The sequence below is a fragment of the Trachurus trachurus genome (assembly GCF_905171665.1).
Source record: "Trachurus trachurus genome assembly, chromosome: 19".
Classification (NCBI taxonomy): Eukaryota; Metazoa; Chordata; class Actinopteri; order Carangiformes; family Carangidae; genus Trachurus; species Trachurus trachurus.
Window position 1 is genome coordinate 21,574,736 of NC_139913.1, and position 25,944 is coordinate 21,600,679.

General features: G+C 41.8%; 2 protein-coding genes across 2 annotated transcripts; one reads left to right on the forward strand and one right to left on the reverse strand.

Moving 5' to 3' along the window:
• Window positions 1–95: 95 nt before the first annotated feature.
• On the forward strand, window positions 96–25,789 carry ift140 (intraflagellar transport 140 homolog (Chlamydomonas)). The gene is made up of 31 exons (XM_083994105.1): window positions 96–200; window positions 662–825; window positions 948–1,169; window positions 1,379–1,500; window positions 1,608–1,738; window positions 2,022–2,197; window positions 2,325–2,416; window positions 2,497–2,603; window positions 2,894–3,036; window positions 3,141–3,344; window positions 3,436–3,508; window positions 3,622–3,713; window positions 3,862–3,989; window positions 4,152–4,269; window positions 5,896–6,017; window positions 6,119–6,254; window positions 6,745–6,876; window positions 7,071–7,106; window positions 7,495–7,730; window positions 21,717–21,894; window positions 22,247–22,437; window positions 22,573–22,668; window positions 22,778–22,910; window positions 23,125–23,268; window positions 23,427–23,555; window positions 23,691–23,873; window positions 23,983–24,186; window positions 24,324–24,536; window positions 24,827–24,990; window positions 25,092–25,233; window positions 25,354–25,789. The coding sequence occupies exons 2-31, from the start codon at window positions 679–681 to the stop codon at window positions 25,531–25,533; spliced, it is 4,374 nt and encodes a 1,457-aa protein (XP_083850231.1). The 5' UTR covers window positions 96–200; window positions 662–678; the 3' UTR covers window positions 25,534–25,789.
• Window positions 10,864–20,007, reverse strand: tmem204 (transmembrane protein 204). Its single transcript, XM_083994106.1, has 3 exons — window positions 19,538–20,007; window positions 18,613–18,768; window positions 10,864–12,326 (listed from the first exon to the last, which is right to left on the reverse strand). Exons 1-3 carry the CDS (start codon window positions 19,794–19,796, stop codon window positions 12,082–12,084), a joined length of 660 nt encoding a protein of 219 aa, XP_083850232.1. The 5' UTR covers window positions 19,797–20,007; the 3' UTR covers window positions 10,864–12,081.
• Window positions 25,790–25,944: the final 155 nt, after the last annotated feature.

The following is a 25,944-nucleotide window of genomic DNA, read 5'->3' on the forward strand; positions in this document are numbered from 1 at the left end:
GTTCGTTGTTTTCCGTAGCCCCGCCCCCGGTCCATCCACGGAGGTTGTCAGGGGCAACTAGGAGAGACGCTTTATGCCCAGACTGGAGGCTACTACAAGAGGCTACACAGCAACACTGAAAGTTACGCTCGATGTTTTAAACCGTTTCGAGTTGAAACAACTAATTAACCTGACATTAAACCAGAGGAAACGACGGTGAGGTGGGTCTGCAGACAGTTTTACACAACAGTAAACGTCACTCTTCGGCAGCGAGGGTCAGCAAAGAATGCTAACTTTGCCTAGCTTAACGTTATTTAGCTGAGCTAATGTTTGTAGCTAAAGCTAACTTAACCGTTTGTCCTTTATTATACCCATAATGACATAACATAACGTTAATGTTAGCCAGAGCTAACCATTATGGTGAATTCATGGCTTCATCACAGTCTACGTTGTTTTTACTGTACTGCACTAACGTTAGCTAAGCTAAAGTGAAATTATAGATGGTGAATCATTGAAGGTACGACCTGGAGATAACTAGTTAGAGCTTTTTAAAACACCAATTAGCCGGACAGCTTCAGTAGGTGGCTTGTACGGAGAAATGAAGACAAACTCTGACTGTAGTGATCTATAACCATCTGCACTGGAGGTTCTGTCTAGCTGGTATCTCCTCTTTGGTGTTTAGAGAGGTGCACTGGGGACATGGCGGTGTATTTTGACCACCGTATTGAAGCCCTTGACAGCAGTGCCATACCCTCTCAGTCGACCTGGCACTCAGCTCTTCCTGTTCTGGCTGTGGCCTCAACCACCCCTGCAACTGGAGGCATCGTAGATCTCTACCTGCAGCAGGTAAACACTGGGTTTGAAGATGCACTTTCACGGCTAAAGTGAGAGCACTGTTCTATATTCATAGTCTGTGAGTCACATAGTCATATTTAACAAAGTTTATGTGCTTTCTTGTTCATATAAAGGGAGAACATGTGGAGACCTGTCACGTAGAACGTCCACAGCAGCCCACAGTACTGCGATGGCATCCCACAAAGCCAGTGCTGGCACTAGGCTGGGAGAACGGAGAGGTGGTGCTGCTGACACACCCCTCTGGAGATCAAACAGCCCTTCCCAACACACACACAGCTTGCATCACGCTACTGGAGTGGAGCAGCTCTGGTAGCCGCTTAGTGAGCGGAGATCAGGTGAGTGTATTTCAGTGGCAATTTGCCACACACATGTATGTCTCATTCACAAACTGGTGGATTCATAGCCTCTGGATATGCGGGTGGCCCTCATTCCCATACATGATAAAATGCATTTTCTTATTACAAACATGCCACATTTGCAACAAGACTTAAATTTCCCATTTCTTTCTGTTGCACTGCCTAACAATCTTGTAATTTGTTGATAGAATGGAGCTCTGGTAGTTTGGAAAGTAGATGCCAGAGGGAGACTTGCAGGAAACTATCTAGTGAAGCATGAATACAACAAACCTTTAACTTGCTGTATCTTCAGACCTGCCTCACCTGGGGAGTAAGTAGCTGGTTATTCTACTTTTTTAAGTCATTGTGTGTGATATTTATTTATTCTGATGATCTGAATGCTTTGTTGCTGATAATAGAACATATTTCTGGTTACAGTGATGTGGCAATGCTAGCGCGTGCATCTGTGAGTGGAGATGAAAATGCCCTGGATATGTTCAGCTGGAAGGGAGCGCCTCTCAAAATGGGCCCACAGGAGGGACTTGCTTTCTATGTTAGCACTGTAGATGGTAAATTTGCCTTCTTATGTGTGGGTTCTGTACATGAAGTCTGGGGCAGCCTGGATGAACTGCTGCAAGTTCATTATCAAAATGTATAACTCTACACACCCAGAGCTGTCTTCAGCAATTGAAAACAACACCAGTGCTGCTGACTGACGATTTGCTTCTTTTTTCTTCTACACATACTAACCAGCTAGCTAGCTTGTCATGTTGCTTTACTTTTGGCTTTTTTACTTTGTGAAGTAGTTGTCACCCCCTTTTAATCTTGGAACCTGTGTCTTTTGTTTCATAGGTCAGGTCCATATTGTGGATGAGCACTGTAAGACAAGCACACTTCTCAGTGTGGAGGGTTCAATCAAGAAACTGTTCTATCTTGAGAAGAGAGAGGCACTCGTTGTGATCACAGAGGCTATGATGCTATCACAATACACGTTGGGATCAGAGGGAGGAGCCCAGGAATTCATGAAGGTATACCAAGACCAATGAAGATGCAATTTCTCTTATTTGAAAGCCCTGGTAGCTTTGAAGGGTAATGTTCATACCGTCATTATAAAGGGACACATTTCTTAGTTTTTGCACTTTTTTCTCATATCAGGTTAAGTTGAGCAGCAAGCCTGGACAGAATGTGGACATTGTCTGGACAGATAACAGCCTCCTCATCACAGCAACAGGGGAGCAGACTATCAGGTCAGCATATACATATGGTCTGTACACACATACACACCCTTTTGAAACTCAAATAATGATGCTTTCCTCTGTTTTCACAGGCTGTGGGACCTGGAACTAGATGACAACTATGTTTTGTCACTGGACGAGATGCTGGGTTTTGAGAGGGGCGAGATGATCAACTGTGTCTCATACTGTTCAGGAAAAGGTCATTTGTCTGCTGTTTTTTTCCTCATATTCCTGTGGATTTGCTAATCTACACAAGCTTTGTTTGATCATATTCTTAAAATTTGAGTTGACTGATTACACATACCGGTACACATGCTTTGCAGACTTGTTTCATTTTTTGGTTTGTTTTATTGTGTGGAGACTAAGAATATAAGACAGTTATGGTGATGACAAGACAAGACAAGCAAAAAAAACAACAACAAGACTTGCAGACTTGTTTCAAACCTGATAAATCCTCACTGCCTTTGTATAACATTGCCACCTTCTCAGAAATCCTGGCAGCTGGCACCAGCCATGGGCGCATCGCATTCTGGAAGATGGTGGTACAGCCAGGCGGTAGCAAAGGTGATACCAAGGTCCAGTGGAAGCTACAGACACCCACTGAAATACAGGGGAATGTCACTCAGTTACAGGTACTGTCCAGGCGAGCATTTATACACAGTTACAATGAATGAAAATTTGTCACGTTCTATGAATAAAATGGGTGATATTCCTAACATTACATATATAATTTCAGTGGGGCTCCAGTCTGAATCTGCTGGCAGCCAACAACTCAGCCACAGTGCTGATCCTGTGTGAGCATGTGATGTCAGCTCACTTTAGTCAGCAGATGGCAGCAGTGCAGCTTACCCCGACCCAGCTCAGCATCACTCACTTCACCACAGGGGTGAACCTTGCTCTGCAGTCTGACATACACATCAAGGGAGTTTGTGTGACAAAGGTAAACGTGGAGAGGATGTAAACTGTTGAACTGAGAAAACAAGTTCATATTTTACTGATATCACCGTAACTTAACGTTGTCATACCAACAGGACTCCGTGACAATATGGAGTGGCAAGCAGGTCACTGTGTATGAGCTTTCGGGGACAGTTCTACGCAATACAGGTGCAACAGAGTGAAACTTCCCCGAATTCCACGTCCTTGAATTATCCTTCCTTTGACATCTAATTTTTTTTCCTTTCTGTTTCTGTACCTTCCCCTCTTGCTGATTTTTCCAGGCTCATTTCCTTGTGACTCTCATGTAGTAGCTGCACATGGTGAGAACCTCTACACTGTGGAACCTAACAGGGTGCAGATCCGCACCCCACAGGTCTGTTGGCCAACAAAAATGTTTGGGTGTTCATGTTGAATAGATATTTATTCTGAATTAGAATCAAATTTGAAAAAGTAAAAACACACAAGCAAGTGGTGTTTGTCTCAATAAATTTAGTTTAGTGTTGACCCATCTTCTTTTTTAGGGTACTGTGAAGCAATTGCTGACCTTTTCCAAGGCAGAGGGCAACCCTGTGCTTCTCAGCGTGTGCCAGTCTTACCTGATTGTAGGGACAGACACGGCACACATCAGAGTCTTTGACCTCTCCCGAAGGTATGACGTTAATGTGGATGTCAGTGTCACTTCCCTTTGTTTTAAGTACTATAAAGAGGGCCAGATGGCTTCCATGTATTGTAAATTTCTGTTCATTAACTGTCTCTCCCTTCAAAGTAGTTTCTCGTCCAACAATGCCTGTCTCACTGTATGTCTTTAAAGAGATGCCAAAGCTCACTGCAGTGCGAAGAACTTGGCTGACCAGATTGCCAATCTGGGAGCCCTGAGGGCAGTCAAGTGTAATGCCAACGGCAGCCAAGTCAGCATACTCATCTCTCAGGTGAATGGACATTATATAACAGTCACAGTCAACTTTTTGAATATGGGTTGGAGGCACAACTATTTTACATTTAGTTTCAGATGCTTAAAGGGATAGTTCAGCTTTTTTGAAGTGGGGTTGTATCAGCAGCTGATGCATTGTTCATTTTTACTAGGGCCGGGACTCGATTAAAAAAATTAATTTAATTAATCAGAGGCTTTGTAATTAATTAATCGAAATTATTTTCATTCATCAATCATTTTAATCGCATATAAATACTTGACCTGAGAACAGAGAATACAGATTAAATGGTCTTTCCTGCCACTACACTATGATGATTACTGTATTTAACTACTTAAATCACAGTAGCATAAACTGATTTGTTGAACTCAGCCTGATGAAAACATTTATAAAACTAAGTAACCAATCCATGTTGTCCCTGTGTGATGTCCAGGGACAGGTCAGGACAGTCTGAAGACACAGAGATCTGAGGTTGAAGTCTATAATAATGAAATGAACCATGACTACCTACGTCTTGACCACATGTCAGCTGTTCAGCTGCAGCAGGGGAAACTCCGCTGTTCTCAGCTCCACCGTGACCAGCGCTTTTCTTTAAAAAAAAAAAAATGAAGCTCCGGTAGCGACCGGCTAAAATACGGGGAGGATTCTGTAAACCAGCGCGGATCCAGTGTGTTTATCAAAGCTTGGTTGCCGTGCTGAGGCACCGGGTCGGTTTGAGCTGCGTTCAGGCTACAGTAAAACTTTATAGATCCGTGGGCAATGATCAGTGTCGGCGGCTTTTTAAACCAACACTAAGGAACTTTTCAACCTTCATATAATATTTTCATAACTTTTGTGATGGTACATCGACTTACAACAGGTTGAATGACACCTCTGTCATGGCCTGAGGGGGTCTGTATCATTATGGTCTGTATCGCCTTCACTGGCACTAAGCAACTTTGAGGAGCATGGTAGGAAACCGGCTCTCACTTAAGTTTCACTTTCACTTTTGCGAGTCACGACGAGGAGGGAGCAGGCAATATGGCACCTTTCCATTGGATTGTGTATGTGTGTTTACTGAGAAATGATCTGCTGGTAACAGAAACTTAGTTTGGACGTCTTCTGTTAATTTCCATGCACCGGGAGATCAAGATGTTTACGGCGCTACGCGCTAGTGCTCATGGGAAATGGAGTCTTCCTTCAGGCAAAACACTACCGCTTTGGGCCACTGGCGCCGCCAAACTCAACCAAAACTGAAAGTTCTTTAGTACTGCTTTAACTCGTTACATAATTGTGCTCCAGTATAATCGGTACGCCTGAAACTCATCCAGTGAGGAACGTTCCACGGTTTATATCATACTCTTGAACTGGTGTATTATTTTGAGACGGGACTTCTCGTAGGCGGCGAAAATACAATGATTAATTGTCCCTCATTCACAACCGTGTACTGCCTGTGTCTCGGTAAAGCACGATGCACCAGTGTTTCTCAGTGGGGGAGAGCAGAGACCTTTCTACCGCAGATATTATACTTAGTGGTCATTTGTACCTCATACGACCCCACTTCAAAAAAGCTGAACTATCCCTTTATAAGGTGGCACCATTTAATGTGAACATTGCTCTTATCTGAATTGAACTCTGTCCTCTCAGGTTAATGGACGGCCTGATCACAAAGTGTACTTTTATGACGTTGAGATGGACACTGTGACACATTTTGACTTCTTCATTGGTAGACCGTCCAGTGGTATCTCACATTCTGAAGACGGTGAAAGGTACATGTGGCTTCTTGCTTTTGTTAATGTCTCTGTTCGTCCCATGTAGTGTTTTTCTCCTCTGGTTGTTTTATACCTTACATTTCCTGTCTGTATTTCAGGCAGCAGTTTCAGGCAACAGAACTCGGTGGTCGGTGTCCCGTATCTATCTTCTGGGATGAGAGTGAACCTCGTCTTTTTGTTTGTGAGACGGTGCCGATCGGCTCTGAATCATCATCAACAACTTACCTGGATGTGGTAAAGTACAGCTCGGCTTGGCAGAGAGCTACTTTTTATTTGTTTTTTGATTCTTACTAGCAGTGCTACCAGAAGGATCCACTGAAAAAGTGCAGAATTTTACATTTAAAGAAAGAAAGTAGAAACTTGACAATAAATATTTCAAATGCAAAAACAGTAGTTTAAAAATGTAACAACAACCCTTTAAAAGCATTTCAAGTTTAAGATTTTATGACAGCAGCAGTTTAAAAGCAGGTGATGCAGCAACAGTGAAAGAACAGGTAATGTTTTAAACTGCTAACTTTGACATCCCGTAGGACCCCTTGTGCTAAAACCTATACACTTGCACCACTATGCAACCATTTTGGGTAAACGTGAGAACCAAGAGGCAGATACATTGCTCAATGATTAATTTATCCTACTCAACCAGTCCGAATGTTATTACTTGGATTTAATACACTTTAAGTAAATGTTAAGTTGCTTGACAGCATGTTGTCTTTATTCCATTTAGGCAGACGTGTCAGTGGTGACACTCTTCTGTACTCAGGAGCACGGTTTACTACTACAAGACTGCTACCCCAAACCAACAGGACTGCAGGCCCTTCTCGCACTGGATGTGCCCTACTATTATTTTAGCTGCAAGGTGAGTATGGTGAACACTGTTCTGCATGAGGATAGTCTCGTCAGTGGGGGGTTCTGAGGCAGCATGTGGGTGTTTTCTTTAGAAAGTTGTAGATTATCTGTTTCAGATCTTAAGGTTTTTTTTTAACACATTCCTTGTGTTTTGTTTGGACCCATCACTGTTCTTATGTGTGCTTTTGGTCTAACACACCCCAGCTATTGTTTTGGAGGGGTGGTGTCTTTCGACCTGAAGTAAGTATCTGTCCCGTACAGTTCAGAAAGCTTGAGTATTCTTGGCTCCTGACGTCCAGCAACTGTGATCGTGTACGCCTTGTGCTGCATTGAAGCAAAAAAGAAAGAAATGATTGGCTCCACAAGATCAGCAGCACAAGAGCTTCCCTGAAATATTGAGAGCTTGTGCATCTGTGTCACTTCCCAATGCTTCTGTCGATGAATAGATTCAGTCTGTGATGTTTTGAGTGATGTTTGGTTTGCTTTGTATCCTACTTGTTCCCAAATGCCCATGTTTTCCCCAGGATGTTGCATTTTGCATTTGTTTTTCATCCCACTTTACAACATACTTCATCTATTACTTCTTCTAAATCACATACTGACATCATGACGTTCTAACCCACCTCAGCCCGGTGAGGGGGACCCGGAGGTTTCAGCCACAACATCAACACCTCTGCACCAGACCCAGTCATCGAAAGGCGCGCCCACCCAGTTCCCTCCCATGGTGTCCAGGCGAGCTCTCCGGGACTTCGTGGGCCTGGAGAAGTGTGAGAAGGCCACCCGTGATGCCATGCTCAACTTCAGCTTCTACCTGACCATCGGTGATATGGATGAAGCCTTCAAGTCTATCAAGCTCATCAAGAGGTAGGGCAGTGGTTCCCAACCTTTTTTGGCTCGTGACCCCATTTTTACATCATACATTTCTGGCGACCATCAATCAATGATGGGCCGGCTCAGATATTTTGAACTTGCTTTATATTTTAAAAAGAATAATAATTAGTTAAAAAAATATTTTTGTCAGTCATTTTTTTAATCAATTATTAGACATTTCAGGCGACCCCACGTGGGGTCCCGACCCCAAGGTTGAAAAACACTGAGGTAGGGCGTTAATATGTGCATGACATTATTATTGCGTGTGTCCACTCAGCAGTGTCTGCAAAAAGAGGAGACATGTGAACTGACATGCCCACCGTGGGCACATTTCTCTGTTTGACCCATGTCATCACATCCCTGAACAAGCCCTTCCACACGGGCTTTAGATCAAAGCCGAGCCGTGGTCACGGGGAAAGCATTGTTACTACACCCTTGACTCTTCTCAGAAAGCTCTGAAATGGTTTGCAGTGGGAGAGCTGTAACAAAGTGCTTTCTACTTGTGTTGAGAATGAGCCATTGTTGCCACTTGCCTTATACCCTTCATGTCACTCAGCACCTTTAACTGTTGAAATCAAATTAGGACAGTAGTTTTGCAACTTTAACTTTTACCTAGTTTTTACCTATCTCAAGGCAATAAAACATTTTAAATAAGACACTTGACAGGTCAGTGAATAAAAATGTCACCCTAATTTATATCCTTTTGGAAAGAGTAATACGTTTTAAACAATGTTCTCATTAAACTATATCCACCAAAGCCAAATTTTTTATCTGTTTATGCAAGTACATGAAATAGATTCAAACACAGGACATGATTAAGGACTTTTTCTGTGTCTACGCCAAGGGAAGGAACTCTTCAATGTGTATATATGTGACTGTTTCTGTTAGTGTGCGGGTGTGTGCTGAGGGGATGTACTTTTCTAAACATACTGTGACTCTCTCTCTCTCTCACACACACACACACAATGTCCTCCTGCCACTTTGGTCTAAAAGGAGTTCACTCTACAATCTTGAGAACTTCACATCGAGTGACTAAAAGGATGTGCATGCCCATTCCCGAATGTACGTGTGCCACGGTGAAACACGTATGTGACTTCATCAAAGATGTACCATTACCTTGAGCAGAATACGTGATTCAGAGCACTCAAGCGCTGAATTCTTCAGCGTTGCACGTACAAACATTACCCAAATGGGAAAATAACATAAAAAACAAACAAATGGGAAAATAGCATATCCCACTGGCCGGATATTCCAAAGAATTTAATAGGCGTGATGACAGATTCACTAAGTTCCTCATTGATGGCTATTTTTACTGCTGCTACATTTAAAAAAAAAAGGATTCGTATTGTGTTCAATTCCCGCAAATCACCACCCACAGGAATATGTATTTCCTCCAGCAGTACCTGTACCTTCTGGGACGTGTCTCTACGGTGCAGAGCTTTGAATCTACAAAAGCTCTTGTGTTTCACCTTTCTCTGGTGTCCGGGTCACCAGTGACCCGTTTTCAGGTTTTAAAGGCATACAAGTACCACATAAATTTGTTTATAGCATCAAGGCTTTTTGACTTTGTCAGGAACCCCAATTTAAACAAAATAAAACAAAAAACTTTTTTTTTCACAAAATTCGAAAATGCTCTGGTTAAATTATGACATTTGTGGTTATAACGATAAGAACAATAATGAGAGTTCAAACTGAAATCATAAGTGCAAAACCAACCTTTTTATGGATAAGGAAGCCTAACAATGTAACCAAGAGACGAGAAACAAATGGGATGATAAATAATTGTTTTAGTGTGTTTTACAGCTGATTTAAGATTCGGGTCAAAACCGACCGTAGATGGTAGCGGAAAGCTGAAAAGAGGAAGGTTCAATTGAAGCCAAGGGGTATACTGACAGAAAAAGGCCCAGGGGCCCACACCAAAGATATTTATACCAATATTGATAGGATGGATAGGAAGCCTAACAATGTAACCAAGAGAAGAAAAACAGATTGGATGAAAAAAAATGTTTTTAGTGTATTTTACAGCTAATTTAAAACACGGGTCAAAACTGACCCGAACACCATAGATGGCAGTAGAAAGCTAACACAAGACGAAGGTTAAGTCATAGACTGGCTGACGATCCAGGAGTTAAGCTTATTTCATCTAGTAGGCCTACATCTATTTGAGGTGATATGATGAGATATCTGACAGTATACCCATTTCATGCATGTACTTTAAAGGGTCAGTTCATACAAATTGCAGACATGTAATGTAAGTAAGTCTCTGTATGTGTGATAAATAAAATCCACTACCTCAGTGTGATGATGAGAGCAGGGTGTATCGGACAGTTTTATACAAGAAGCTTCAGAGCCCAGTTTCTGTGTATCAATGGGGCTTTAATCAGCCTCGCTCGTCCATTTTATTTTCAGTATGAAAGCACCTCTGCCTCTTAAAGCAGCAAGTCAGATACAGACTGGAATGTCTTTAGTCCAGACTGCGCTGCTTCCTCTCATTCATGTTGTCCTTGACTTGAGGTGACATGCTGCATGGTTATCTGCCCATATGAGTCGAAGCCTTTTTGCCACACCATTTGGTATTTAATAGCAAAACTCCCCCTTTCTCATTGGGAACAGGAACACTGTAGGAAGTGGTCCGGGTGAACCAGAGACTGTGGTAGTTATCATAGCTGGCTGTGGTTCATGTCACTGTCAGGCTCAGTTTATGCCATTTGTCATCAGAAAGTATTTAATTCACTGGAGGAAACCAGTACACTACTTTTTACTCCATGATTGTGCTGAGATACTGGCACTATCTTTTTATACAATCGTCATCAAATTATATGTAGTGTTGTATTTGTACTCTCTAACTTGACAAATTTAGGTCAATTTACTTAGAATGAAATTCAAAATTCTTCTTATAAAAGTGTTTTGTCAGTGTTAGCGTTTGAGAGTAACATTGCTGAGTTGTAACTTTTGATGAAGTCACAATGAACATAGGCCTTTGTTTCGTTGGGTTCTATGGCTGTAGCATGCAACAATTTAAATAATGTGTAGCACTATTTCTCTTTCTCACACTTTTGTTGCACCACACTTACGGCACTCTCAACAGATCTTGAGGGAAAGCACAAATGTTCATTGGAAACACATGTCTGTGATAAAATATTTGAAAAAATAGTTTAATGAAGTTCTGTATTGTCCATTTTTCAGGTGTAATGATGACACCAAAACAGCAACAGCAGCAACCACAGAGTTAGAATATTTACCAATAAATTTATTGAAATTATATGATATATTATTATTTAATGTGCCCCTATGTTTAGCAACATGAAAGACCCACAGATAGCCTGGAGTTCTTGTAGAAGTATGATATGGTCACAATAATACTACTAATGATAGCACTATTCTTTACACAACTATATTATATTAATTTAAAGTATACAGTATGTACCACAAGCGAGCAGAGTTTCATATGGATAGCATCATGAAAAATGAATGTAAGTATTGAAATGTGTATGTAATTTCAACATATTACCATCAATTTAACAAGTACTGCTTAACAGTTCCAAATCAGTTCACATACATCAATTGGCAAGTCAACTGTCTTTTATTTTCTCTATTTCAAGAGGAAACATGTTTTGTCATCATGACTCAGATGACTCATTCAATTAAAATAACTGCTTCTTATTGGCTGTTTTTGAAATTAAATGTGGATACGTTCAGGATAAGTCCAATCAAAAGGTTGGTTGAGGTTGACTGACTCCTCTGCTTTTACCTTGTTAGTTTACCTACTGACTTGCAAAATATATCAGTAACACAAAAAATGTATTAAAATTGTAATGAGCCTTAAAAAAGATTGAAAACAAATATGAGGTATTCTGGTATTATATTTTCAACATCTTTCATAATTTCCAATTTATAATTATGCAGGAGGCCATTTAATAAGTGCACATATAACAAAATAGGTCAAGTTCCAGCTTGATCTTTTCATAAGACGGATGTTTCTTACAAGACAGTCCTGGTCCAAATTAACACACCCACACATGAGAAAATAAAACATCTTAGAGTATTTGAATATGTTTGGAAATGTAGGACTGCTTTATGCATTGATTCTAAATTTTAAATGTGTGACTTTTGTGCACTAAGCAGCAAAATGATTCTGATATCTTTGTTTCTGGTGGGAGGAGTTGGGAAATATAAAGTTTTACAATTGCAGGTACATGTTAGTCCAGCCATTGTAGAGGCACAATAATATCCTCTTCCCTTGAGTCACTTTGGAGTCACCAACTGGAGTAAACCATACCAGCTGAGTGTCCCGTCGGCGCAGTCTTTTAACTCCTCATTGGCTTGGCTTGCGAGGTCACATGTCTTAACAAGGCGACTCCACGTAGTCATTGTCTAGTCGTGGGTGGAAAGGTGCTGCCAACGAGCGGCTGATGATTATAACTCGAGGTGCGAGGCAGTCATCACGGCGGTGTAAAATGTTCCAGATAAGCATGGCCGCAGCCATAGTGGCAAGCAGGCAAGCGGTTATGTCCAAGTAGCAGGAGTAGGATAGGTGTGTGTACGGCCCGATCCTGTAGAAGGTCACGAGTCCGATCACCAGCACGAAACCTGGACAGGAGCACAGAGAGACAAGACCTCAGTCAGTGAAAATGAACTAGCATTCAGTTTTCAGTTGAGTGTATTTACTAAACATGTATTTATGGTTGGTATGCAGTTTAAGAGGAGTCATGGTTCAACAGTGTGCTGTCGCTGGCAATGATATGCTGATTTGCTGATGTGATGCAGTATTCACCATCTTACTGTAGATTATTGTGTTTGCTTTCTAACAAAGTTATTGTTATTAGTTTTACAAATATTTGAAGTACTGGATAAAAATATAATTTTGACTTTTCTGTCGTGGCGCTAGGCAAAAAGAAAAGGCATCACCATTATATTACAATTTGTCCTTAGGCAAGAACCAAATTTATGCGAGTCCATTCAAGGGGCTCTTAGGCATTTCAGTTGAAACAAAAAATGTGAACCTTGTGGTCTGCTTTTTTTTTTTTCACATAATTAACAGCGATTCTTGTTCTGAGGAACATGAATGACCATTAATTATGTATTTCAGTATTTCCAATTCACTTAAATTAAAAAGTTACACAGTGTGTTCAGGTCTGATGTTTTTTGGGGGAAAAAGGCTTTTTGAAATCCCACGTGCTCACATTAAGACATCCATCCCTGTTAGCCTTGTATTTCACAGTTCAGCAGGAGCCCTGTGTAGTGTCTTTGAATTCGGAAAACCGTTTCCTCCAAGGAAGAACTTCTAAGATCTCCAGATCAAAGTTCTTCGCACTGTAAAAATATCAGAGCACGTATATGTTCGGAAAAGCCTTTGAGAACTTTTGTCTTCTGATTTCTTTGATACACAATTGTTAATCGCACGCAGCGAGGAACTCCTGTTAGCCTTGAATCTCATGCTGTTTCTTAGATCTTTACTGTGTTTTATCAAGATTATTAGTGTCTCCATAGGCCACACCTTTCCTCATTCTTTAGAGGTTTGGATTAAAGTCCACATACATTAATGCCAAAGTATCCCTTAGTCACTTGTTGTTGTTTTTTTTTGTTTTTACCTCATTCAAGTATTGTCTGGAGCCATTCAATAGTTTAACAAGAATGCATGTCTGAAATCATGCCTCATCCATCCACAGTGGTATAAATACAGGGGCCAAAAATAATCACTGGAAATAGGGATGTTGGTGCTTTAGGATATGAATCAGTCCATTTCCTGAAGCAGTCAGTGGCACCAGGGGGGGGTTTAATTTATATTTCTTTCCCTACCTCTACAGTAAGATTGCTGTCATTGTTTTAAGCGAGGATGTGAACAATTGTATCTGTGTATCATTGCGTGTGTACACATAAGAATGCAACTGTTTGCTTAATCTGTTCATGTTTAACCTGTCTGGCTCCTCATCCAAGAAAATGAATAATCTCCTGTTCAGGTTCCAGCCAGGGTGGGCTGTGTGAACCTCTTTTCTGGCACAGACTTATCTATCAAACTTCCTTCCCCTTCTTCCTCTTTCCATCCTTCCTTCCTTCCCTCCTCTCCACACCCTAAGCTTCGAGGTTAATATATTTGCTGGACATTTGACATGATCTGTCAAAGAAATCTAAACACGTCTTATCTAAAGGCCATGTCTTGGAAATTCATTGAACTGGTTTGTTTTCTTTCCATTTGCTAATGTCTTGGTTTATTCTCAAAGGTCGCAAAATTGATAAGCATGAATAGTATGCCTTAAACCTGTATGACTTTTGTTATCAGGAATCTCCTGAGCTACAGATTTAAAGGAAGGTCTGATTGCTATCTGAGTCAGATTTAACAGACCAGAATTGAGCCCCACATTTTCAATTCATCAAAATAAGAAGAAAAAACTGAAAGAATGAGCTGTTTCCCCAGTGCCATGTGACCTGTAGTTGTGGCTTTTGACATATTAGACTAACGTCCATTCAAAAAACACATTCCAGAGTTGTCTCCAGGGGTGAAATGGCCAATATTGTGCTTTCAGCCGGGACCTGCCAACGCTGCTGCGATATCACTGAATGGAACTGGATATTGTTATTCCGCACTCTGCTCGCAATAGCTGAGCATTTTGGCACGTCTGAAAATGAAAACATTCCTGAGAAAGAGGGTGATGGGTAAAAATAGCTCATTCACTGAGTCGGTGGGGGAGGTCTGAAGCAGGAATGGTGAATGGATTACTGAATGGTAGAGGCCAATCTAAGTATTTGTGCTCAGGAAATTAGACACTTTTATTTGAATATGAATGTGGTAAGGAAAGCCACTGTTCATCCTTTTTGCAGCCTTAACTTTTAAAGGGCATAAGGTTGCAACTGTAAGAAAAAGAAAAGTCCGCACACCAGCAAAAGCTCCAGAGCAATAATTTATTATCACTTTTGTTGGTGTTCGTACTTTTCTTTTTCTTATCATTGATGTATTTTGTCAGTCACCCAGCGTTTAGATTTATAGTCTACTTGCCAGCCCATAGGGCCCCATTGTGAACCCGGAAATGTTGAGTACCCCAAAGTTTTATGTTAGAAATATATAGTATGGGTCCCCAGTATTCAGAAACTGCCGGATGCTAATTTATATATATTGGGCAATTAGCACAATTGACATAATTAGCATAAATTAGCATAGTTTCCTATATGGGCAATATTTCTGCAAAATTGACTTGGCTGATCTGGGCAATATTGGAGTGGTTTTAGGGGTTATTGATGATGCTGAATCCATTTCTGACATTTTCAAAATTCAAAATGGCTGTCTAAACCGGTAGTGACCAGATTTAAACCGCCAGTGGGCCGATTTTGATGGATTTCAATCTGGTCCCTTCGGTTTAGACAGCCATTTTGAATTTTGAAAATGTCAGAAATGGATTCAGCATCATCATTAACCCCTAAAACCACTCCAATATTGCCCAGATCAGCCAAGTCAATTTTGCAGAAATATTGCCCATATAGGAAACTATACTAATTTATGCTAATTATGTCAACTGTGCTAATTGCCCAATATATATAAATTAGCATCCGGCAGTTTCTGAATACTGGGGACCCATACTATATATTTCTAACATAAAACTTTGGGGTACTCAACATTTCCGGGTACTCATTTTTGGCAAGTAGACTATTAGGGCTGTGCGTGCTTTTTCTATTTTTTTAATAAGGTTGCAACTACCAATTGTCTGTGTATTTATTCCTGAAAAATAACATTTGAATATTGTTCATTTTGATCAATAAATATGCAATAAAATATTCAGTTAACTCTCAGACAAAAATAAAGAAGACAGAGTAAACTAGGGAATATCTGGCATGTCTTTTAACCATGTTAGAGGCGTGAGTCTAGGGATCCCATCTGTTTATTGGTTGTTTGGTTTGTCCATCAGTTTGGCCCAGACTGAAATATCTCAACAAATACTAGATGAGAAAAAAAATCACAGTTTCTGAGTTGTGTATTTATCTGCGTTGACCCCTTGGCTTTTCCTTGCCAGCCACTAGCAGCTGGACACAAACATTTGATTTTGAGTGACATTTGGTCCAAACATGAATGTCTTCTTCAGAATTGCGATAACTTTGGCAGTCCCCTTGAGCTTTTATCTGATGCCACAGTGCCACATCATGTAAAGGTCTTTTTTGGCATTTTTTAAACGACCAAATATTGTCACTCAGAACTAATTGTGCTAATTAGAAACTGGTAGCATGCTAGCATATTAATATAAGATAGTAAATATGTTAAAACATCAACAACAACTGAACTAACATGGTTGAAGAAGATCATTGGCATTCTTTATCATCACCATTGTCAATGTACGCACATTGACATGCTGGCACTAAATTTCAGCTTCAAGCATCTTTACACTCTTAGGGGTCTTAAAGTTAAAGTTGTTCCTTGCGAAATGGCTGAAATTAACTTTTTTTTTTCAATTGCTTTTAAAGGGACAACGAGGAGTTTCTATTCGTTATAAAAAAGTCTCATGTTAATGTGGATGAATCTCCGCTACCCACACTTGTTAATGGGCCGATTTTTGATAAATATATCGTTCTGTCTCTGTCGTTATTTTGTTATTATTAGTGGTGGCGGAAATGCTGGTCGAGCCGACCAGCGTTTCCTTCGTGGCGAGTCATGAGAATGATGCCGCCGAATCGCCGTTTATGGTCGGAACTACAATGGTATGTGAACCTCTTTGAACCTCTGACTTTAATTCTTGTTGAATGAGTCTGTCTTGCGCCGGTCAAAGAATTTTACGGTGCGCGCGGAGGCTCATAAATGTAGTGTGAAAACGCTTCGCTTTTCCAAGAGACCCAGAGGAGTTTGCTTTTGGTTATAATAGAGTCTCATATTAATGTGGATGAATCTATGTTACCCACACTTGTTAATGGTTCCATTTTCAATAAATACATCGCTTTGTCTTTATAGTTATTTTGTTGTTATCATTATATAGTGGTCGGCTCGCCCAGTATTTCCTAGTTTCGGTTTCCCGGACGCTGCCCGGCGGGTCATTGGAATAACAGATCACCGTTTCTCGTCAGAACTACGACGCTATCTGATCGTCTTCGAACCTCCGACTTTCATTCTTAATTAATAAAACATTCTTGGCAAATGTTTTCGCTTTCGTCTGTCCACGGAATTTCACCGTGTGCGGAGGCTCATGGGAAATGTAGTGTGAAACTCCTCGTAGTCCCTTTAACTTTAATAAGTCATTTGGTCCTTTGCTTTGGTTTACCTGCTGTTTTAACAAATATAAGTTAGTTCCTAAGCATAAGGTTGATGATCAACTTGATGAAGGTCCCGCTTCATCACAGTTAAGCAAAGTCTGACCAATGATAAAAAAAAACAGTGTAATAGATTTGAAGTTCTGGAAAAAGCTAGAAAGAATTTTGAGGTGGGATTGTTTTGTCAAACTTTTAAATTCATATTTATCAAAACCCTTAAAAGATTAGATATTTTAAACCATAAAAAAACAAAATCAGGCTTATTTTTTCCTCTATATAACTCAAACTATGTACAATTTTAATTAAGGTTTATTCATTTTGTTCTGTCCTGTAATTGTTTTGTAACAGTCTATCTTCCACAATACGTCATGTTGTTCCTCCTTGGGGTCTTGTCTGCTATTGGAAAATACAGTAACACTGGGTGGGTCTCAATCCTCTCACCAAGGTCTTTAGATAAAAGTCCCCTTCCCTGCTGAAATGCATGCCGCAGATGCTGATGATAATGAGAAGAGTCTTTATTTTCTGCTGCTCTTGAACATTTTGTAAACACAGACTTAAAAGCTCGGCCAGCTTATCTGGACAAAGGCAATTCCCGCCCTGCTGTCATGTGTACCACAGGACATTTCTCTACCAAAACACACTGTAAACACACAGCCACAGCACGCACACACACACACTAACATGCACAAAAATGCATGTGCATAATCCCTCCTGCCAGTGCAGACACAAACACACAGTCCCTGTCGAAACTGTCTTTCCCGTCCATTCTCCCCTCCCTTCTTTTTCCTTCTTCAGCTCGGGGGTTTGCATAACAGGTAGTCACAGACATTTCCTCGTCCTGAGCAGGGATATCCTGGCGCCTGACAGTCGCTCCCTGGCTCGCTGCGGCTCTGGCCCATGGATTCTGAACTGGGACTAAATTTAGACCCCGAACAGACCCCCTTCATTCCGCTCTGCCACAATGATACCAAGTGGCTGAGCGACCACTGCACACAGCACAACACACTTCCTCAGCAGGGGCACTGGGACAGGTCATGCCAGCCAACTCTTTAAAGTGGCACAGTGGGATGGATGAATGTGTGGAAGAGAGGTTTTGTTACCGTGACTGCTTTAACCCATGTCCCACAAGGATGACACTCTTAGTTTTTCTGCTTTCCTCAGATTTCCCTATTTTCATCTCTCTCTCTCTGAGTTTAGGTACTTTTTTTATTCTATCCATTTTTGGCGAACATCACAAATGGTGATTTCAGGAAATTAGAATGTTTTATTTTATTGATTTGTGGTGAATCAAAGTCAGTTTTTTTGTTATATACATGTTGCCTCGGATTTATATTTATATTAAAAATGATATTATCTTAGCTACAGTAGATTTTAGCATTTTTCTTGTATCTGAAAGTTTGTTCAGAGGTTGATCAACAACTAGCTGCATCAGGGATTTAATCCCTGTCTTGTTTGGCACGCTACCAAAGAGCATGTGAACCTTGCTCTGCTGCATACATATTTCTCTCTCTATATGTATAATGTGCACAAGATTTTAGCTGCATGGATACTTAGTATTCCCTCTTCATCAGTAAGGTCATCCTCTGGATGCAGTGTTTCTGCTGTTGCAAAGCAACAGAAACAGACAAGCTGGAGGAACACAGGTACTCACTGGCTAGCTGGAAGAGTGCAGCGATTGCTTCCTCCCACCACTGTGATTCCTGCGTGATGAAAGGCAGCCCTATCAGGCCTAGAAGGAAGATCAGCTGACCAGCAGTGAGGGCCACCGTCGCCATCAGGTTGCATGCTCGCATCATGTCAAACTGCACTTGAGGGAGAAAAAGAAGAGTTGTGTCATATTTCCCACTACGTCATCTTAATTCATTCACAGCAGGATGGATAGAGGCTCCAGTATATCCTTAGACTTGATCTTTAAAAGGATATTTTACTTATCTGTTAGTCAGACTTATTTTTAGTAAGATGACATGGACGGGATTAGTAATTATCATGAATGGAGGAGGCACGTCTTTGTCAGTCATTGCCAGTCAGTACTGCCCATTGTGCCCTGTAAGGATGGTGAGTGGATGTTCTTGAATGAGAATTTCTCACTGGTGTTTAATTCAGGAAAGCACATAAACCCATCTCAACTCTCCTTCTGCCTCAAAGTTACTCCAGACTCAGTTTATACTCAGACTCTGTTGGCAACATTATAGCCCACAAAAAAATTCTTGGCCGGCTGCCATGGACTCATGTTTACATTAATACATTAGAAGGGAAAAAAACACTAAAGCACTTAAATTTGATTTGTTGGTGCACATATCAAGTCTAGTGGTGTGATTTTAGTCAGTGTTATGTTTTTGTCATACACTTATTTTTATATATACACATACAGTATATACTAATCATGTTTGGCCCTTAATCAGAGGCCCCTGAGCAGAGAAGTTATTTCTTTATTATCTTTATTTCCATCTGGAAAACAACAAAACTACTACTGCATTTCAGACAGACAAATTATTCAGTCAAAAGAGACGCTTTTAAGTTTTTGGAGAGTAGATGTCACAGTGTAATTGTTAAGCTAAATTAAAGTAACAACTTACATTTGACAGTGCTGCGGGACTCTTGGTAGCCTGCAAACTCAGACCCCCATCCAAGACTTTCACACTGTCGCTGTGGCCCTTGCCCCTCACGGCCCCTTTCCCCACCAGTGGGGCACATCCTCCAAAGTCCCACGCTCCGCTTGCGTCCGTCCTCCAGCGCTTGCAGGACCCAGCTGGGGGTGAAGGCTGCGACATTGTTTAAGACCAGGGACAGCAGGGCTACTGCCACCGCCGCCGCCACCAGCCTCTGCACTGCCATGCGCCGCCCGCCGCCGCCCGCCACCTCGCCCCCTCCCCGCTGTCCGTCCCCGGGACCCTGTTCGTCCTCGGTGTCCTGCCCGCTCCTGTGCGTCTCCTCTGGAGCACCGCCGGCGCTCTGGGGCCCCTGGCTCCGCTCCTCCGCCGCCACCTCCTCCTCCTCCTCCTCCTCCAGCTGTTCACTTGTCTTGTCCCAGCTCACACAGAGATGGACTTGGCAAGAGTGTTTTCTTCAGGCTTTGCTAAAGAACATCTCCATTCATCCTCATTCAGGAGTTTGTTGTCGTTGCAGCAGATCCTCACCCCTCCTCCTCAGACAGCACCGCGGGTACACGAGGATTAATCCAGCTGGCACCGAGGTCCATTCCACTGACTCTGGCTGGCTGCAGCTTGACTCTTGGTTGTTGCTCCTTTGCTTTCCCCTCTGTTTTTCTTTTTGAACTTTATCTGTTCCTCTTGCGATCTTCAGTGCTTTGCTTATTGTGCTGCTCGGACTCCTGCGTGTGCAGCTGGCTACTCTGTGTGGGCAGTGGATCGTTCTTCTTTTCTCTTCAGTCACTTCCCATTGCCTTCACATTGATGCAAAGAGAGCATAGATACTCCTGACAGCGTTGCTAGGAGCTAAAATGTCAGTGGCTTTGCCTAAGCTCACCAAGACTCGACTCGACTAGAAGAGCTCCCACTGCCTGACTGGAACAAGAAGTCCTCAAGCCCGACTCCCTCTGCTTCTATTGGTCTTACCCCTCTCTCTCTCTCGCTCTCTGTCTCTCGCTCTCTCTCTCTTTCTTTTTCTCTCTCTCGCACACTTTTTCTCTGCAATCCTAGAGGTCAGAGTTGAGACGTGGGGGAGCTGCAGTCGGTTATACTCCGAGACATCAGTTCGCGAATGCAGCACGCTCTAAACAGACGGCCCCTTCCTTCATGATCACTTTAAATGTGTGTGTGAGTCTGTATGTCAGTGTGTTTGTGTGAGAGAATGTCCAAAAGACGCCTGTTAGACGTCACTGTTGTGTACTCTTTTGTCTGGAGCCCAGGGGGCGTTCGCTAAAGTCCTCTCTATCGTGTGCAACAAACATATTGGCCCACTGCAGTCCGCCTGCAACAGGATGTGTTTCCTGAGAGGAAAAGAGGATGGGAAGAGAGGCCAAATGTAGACCTGTTCCTTCTCTTGTCTTTCCTTTTCTGGCTCTCTAGATCTTGCCGCTCTGTGTGCGGTGGGCACAACTTTTCTCAGTCTTTTATAGTATCACGCTTTTTCATTTTCAGAGTTGTTTTTTCTGTGACCATATAGAGCAAGATTTTGGCTTACACTTGTTACTCTTGCTTTCTTTTACTTGACTTGGCCTCTATTCCCCCTCTTAAAGCAGGGCCCCTAAAGATTTGGGGTATTTCCTGTTGCCTAACTTTAATAAACAGCCCACATCTGTATCAGCTAAAGCAAGGAGGAGGGAGGGGACACAAATAGAGACCAGATGGCTGTGGAATCTTAAATTTGGAAATGAAGAGAAAGAAAAAAGGGGGTAGAGGGGGTGCTTTACGTCAGCAAGACAAAAGAAAAAAAGAAAGAGAGAGAAGAGCACGCCTCTTGTTTTGAGTTAAGAGTCCAACACATATTCTTGCTTGATTGTGCTTGTGTCAGTGTTGTGGTGGATTTTTTGTTATGATCATGATAAATGTTAAAATAACAATACATGACTAGAGGGTATTCGCCTTTTCATGTTCTTAAGAGTACTTAAAAATTGGGTCTAAGAAATAAACTATAAACAAAAACTAAACTGTATGTTAATGTGAATAGAAAACTATTTTAACATCTGCCAACATGATTCTTTTTTTTTTTCTCCAATAAGAAATTCCTGAAATGTACACAGTACATGAGTACAATGACCCATGCAAACCAACGTTTCTCTTTTTTTCTCTGCAGTAAAACAGTATGGGAAAACATGGCACGGATGTGTGTGAAAACCTGCCGGCTGGATGTTGCACGTGTGTGCCTTGGGAATATGGGAAATGCCAGGGCAGCTAAAGCACTGAAGGAGGCGGAGGCTCAGCCTGAACCAGAGGCCCAAGTGGCGATGTTGGCCATTCAGCTCGGCATGCTGGTAGGATATATAAGGAACAGTGTGAATGACGTATGGGACATTCACAACCAACGCTCATTTTCCCTGCCCCAGGAATGGACTGCTTCAAAAATTGAAGCAATGTCTGTTCCTTGGTTTTTGTGTCCTTCAAAATAGATAAGGTCATCCCCTCACTTCAGCAAATAAAATCAAGCTGGGGAATATTTTTTCTCAGCTTACCATACATAGTGCGAGTACAAAATAACGCCACATCCTTTGGCTACAAATAACATGTCCTCTTTTTTAGGTCTAAGCATTTCACCGCACAAAGACCTCGGGACTTTCCAAATCTAACGCATTTATCTTTCCATCATCTTTTCCTGTCTTCTAACAGGAAGATGCAGAGAAGTTGTATAAGAGCTGTCAACGCTATGACCTGCTGAACAATTTCTACCAGGCTTCTGGCCAATGGTGGCAAGCTCTGGAAACAGCTGAAACCCATGATCGCATCCATCTGCGCACCACCTACTACAGCTATGCCAAATACCTGGAGTCCATGGGCGACAAGACCCTGGCCCTCGCATAGTGAGACACAATCTATCTTGGTTCTGTGTTGACGATACAGTAGATTAGCATTTTATGTTTTATAACTGTGCTGCTCTGTGTAAATTTTCCCTGGAAAAAAAAGTGTGATTGCCAGTGTTGTTTCTTTTGTTGCAGTTATGAAAAATCAGACACACACAGAGCCGAGGTTCCCAGAATGCTCCAGGACGACACAGCGTCTCTAGAGATCTATGTTAACAAAATGAAGGACAAGTAAGTCTGGACCTTTTCTTCATAGTGCAAACCTTGTCATCTGAAAAGAATCACATGATTCTCATGCTACATACATGCACAAAATTACATCCAAACTCAATCAATCCAGGAACATCTACAAGTGGTGGGCCCAGTACCTGGAGAGCCAGTCAGACATGGATTCAGCACTACGTTTTTATGAATGTGCTCAGGATTACCTCTCCCTGGTTCGAGTCCACTGCTACATGGGGAACATCCAGAAGGTGACTCCATTGGGATTATCAGTCATTTAGTAATTATAAAACTTTATAGAAACATTTTAAACAATCAATATTTGTTATTGCGTGAGAAATTACATCTATCTGAGTGTTTTGCTATAGTGTTAGTATATACTATATTAATTTTAAGTCTTTTGTTCTGAGTTTAATTTGAAGGATAATCATCCTGACTCACAAATGTGACTTGTTTCTACACCAGGCATCTGAAATAGCCAATGACACAGGTGACAGAGCAGCATCGTACCACTTGGCCAGACACTATGAGGGTCATGATGATATCAAACAGGCTGTCCACTTCTACACACGAGCCCAGGCCTACAACAATGCTATACGACTTTGTAAGGTAAAGTTCTCCACTGTGCACCTCATAAACACCAGAGCAGATTTTTACTGGACGCATAGAAGTGATATTTCCCACTTTACACTGATCCTCTCATCTTATTAGTGCGTTTTTAGTCTGTCTCTCTTAGTTGCTTCTTGACTTGTATTGTCTGTAAACAGGAGAATGGTCTGGACGACCAGCTGATGAACTTGGCTCTGCTCAGTAACCCAGAGGACATGATGGAAGCGGCCTGTTACTATGAGGAGAAAGGCACCCACATGGACCGAGCTGTCGCACTCTACCACAAGGTTCATCAACAAGCGTCTGTTTTTTCTGAATGACCGAGATCACGCTTGGATCGGTGCATTCTAAAATATTCCACAAGGGGGCAATGTTGCGCCATGTATTTAAACTGAGTTTTTGTATTACTTCCTCCACTGCAGGCTGGTTATGTCTCCAAAGCTCTTGAGTTGGCCTTCGCCACCCAACAGTTCGCTGCACTTCAGCTGATCGCTGACGATCTGGATGAGAACTCCGACCCCGCCCTCCTGGCCCGCTGCTCCGACTTCTTCATCACACACTCCCAGTTTGAGAAGGCTGTGGAGTTACTGGTAGCAGCCAAGAAGGTACCTGTTTGCCCCACAATGTTGGCTATAAATGGAAATACCAGTTCATCCGTGAGTACTTGTGTTTGTGTGTGTGTGTCCTCATACTTGTGCATGTGTGTGTGTCCAGTACCACCAAGCCCTGGAGCTGTGTTTGACTCAGAACTTGACCATCACAGAGGAGCTGGCTGAGAGAATGACTGTAACTGATTCAAGAGACATGTCTGAGGAGGCCCGCAAGGAGGTGCTGGAGAAGATCGCCGACTGCTGCATGCGTCAGGGCAACTACCACCTGGCCACCAAGAAATATACGCAGGCGGGCAACAAGCTCAAGGTGATGCTGCAGTGTTACTCCACCTGATCTGTCATACACCAACAGCAACATCTGCAACACTTAAAGACACAAATACATGCATATTATTTGAAATACGTTTAGTCTTAAAGGTTTCATCGTATCTTTTTTTAAAATAGGCTATGAGGGCCCTCCTGAAGTCGGGCGACACAGAGAAAATAGTCTTCTTTGCCAATGTTTGCCGTCAGAAGGAGCTTTTCATCATGGCTGCCAACTATCTGCAGTCACTGGACTGGAGAAAAAATCCAGAGATCTTGAAGACCATCATTGGTTTCTACACTAAAGGCCGAGCTCCAGACCTGCTCGCTGGCTTCTATGAAGCCTGTGCTCAGGTAAAACAAACACACCAAGCACTCTTCTCTTCATTTACAGGTTTACAGATATTTTGGGAGACATCTGTTTATTTGACGGCCCTGGTCTGAAAATGAAATTTTCATCTATTCACAGTATATAGTATTATTTTTGTTGCATGATCTTCAATCTTATATTAAAAAAAAGTGTTAAGAGTTTTTTTTATAAGAATTCGGTTAGTGAGAGTTCTTAAGTTTGTGAAAACCTTAAAAAATGTAAGGCAGAAATATGAATGAACTAATCAATTTTTTTGGTTGTTACCTTTCCTAAGGTGGAGATTGATGATTACCAAAACTATGAGAAGGCACTAGATGCACTGACCGAGGCTGCCAAGTGTCTTTCTAAAGTAAAGGACTCAACTGGACAGCAGGAAGCAAGAGTGGCCGACCTGCACCATAAAATCACCCTAATCAAGAAATTTGTCCACGCACGAAGGCAAGAATACAACTCATATTGTTGTCTTCTGTATTTTTGTTTTCTTTTGGAGCAAACAGTGTTGTTTTCACTTGAGCTTTGATTTTGTCCTCTGTGTGCAGGTTGTATGCAGAAGATGCTGGTGAGGCGGTGCAGTTGTGTGAAACTCTGCTTCAGGAGCCAGAGCTGGACCCTGCTGTCAGGATTGGAGATGCATTTGGTTTCTTAGTGGAACATCACTGTCAGCAAGGCAACTTCCAAGTGGTAACTATCTTTTCTTTTAAATAAACGTATATCTGTCCGGTCAAAGACGGTGAATGGCTCCAATGTCTTCTAAGTTCCTGGAAACTCAGGTCTCTGTCTCCTTCCATCCTTCTTGTCCAGGCCTATCGTAAGCTGGAGGAGCTCCAGAAGCTGCTGCCGTCACAGAACATTAGGTACTACATTAGCCCGGCCAGTCTAGAGGCCCTGCAGAAAGAGATGGGTGTTCCTATGGATCGTGGTGACCACAAGCTCAATTTGAAGGAGGACGATGAAGTGGAGGAGGACTTACATTTGGGTTAACGGAGTCTACTAGTTACTGACAATTTTTTAAAATATCTTGCTAATAAATGTTTTACAAAAAAGTATTTTAAATATACTGTATATTCACTTTCTAGTCTAAACGTTCTCAGACTGCAAATGATGGCACAGTTGGTCCTGAACAACACAGCAACATAGGATGTGTAAGCTACCAACTACTGACATAATTTTGTCAGAATGAGTTACAATTGGCTCTTACATATAAACAGAAGGCACTTCTTTATCACACAGGGCAATCACTGAGGAGACACTGTGAAGACAGAAAGGGGAAGCAAAGCTACAGGATTTGAGGCTTCCACACTTCCATATAAAGGCCTGCGAGGATTTCTGTAATTAAAAAAACAAAAACATTTTAACCTCCGTGGCCAATTTATGTAGATTTAAACTCTAATG

Bases quoted from the DNA above. Each gene is read 5' to 3' on its own strand.
- ift140 (XM_083994105.1), top strand. From the start codon at position 679: ATGGCGGTGTATTTTGACCACCGTATTGAAGCCCTTGACAGCAGTGCC. The intron at 7,107-7,494 runs GTAAGTATCTGT...AACCCACCTCAG, and splicing joins GTGGTGTCTTTCGACCTGAA to CCCGGTGAGGGGGACCCGGA. The intron at 24,537-24,826 runs GTAAAACAAACA...ACCTTTCCTAAG, and splicing joins TCTATGAAGCCTGTGCTCAG to GTGGAGATTGATGATTACCA.
- tmem204 (XM_083994106.1), bottom strand. From the start codon at position 19,796: ATGGCAGTGCAGAGGCTGGTGGCGGCGGCGGTGGCAGTAGCCCTGCTG. The intron at 18,769-19,537 runs GTAAGTTGTTAC...TTCTCCCTCAAG, and splicing joins GTCCCGCAGCACTGTCAAAT to TGCAGTTTGACATGATGCGA. The intron at 12,327-18,612 runs GTGAGTACCTGT...GCTCCTGTCCAG, and splicing joins TGCACTCTTCCAGCTAGCCA to GTTTCGTGCTGGTGATCGGA.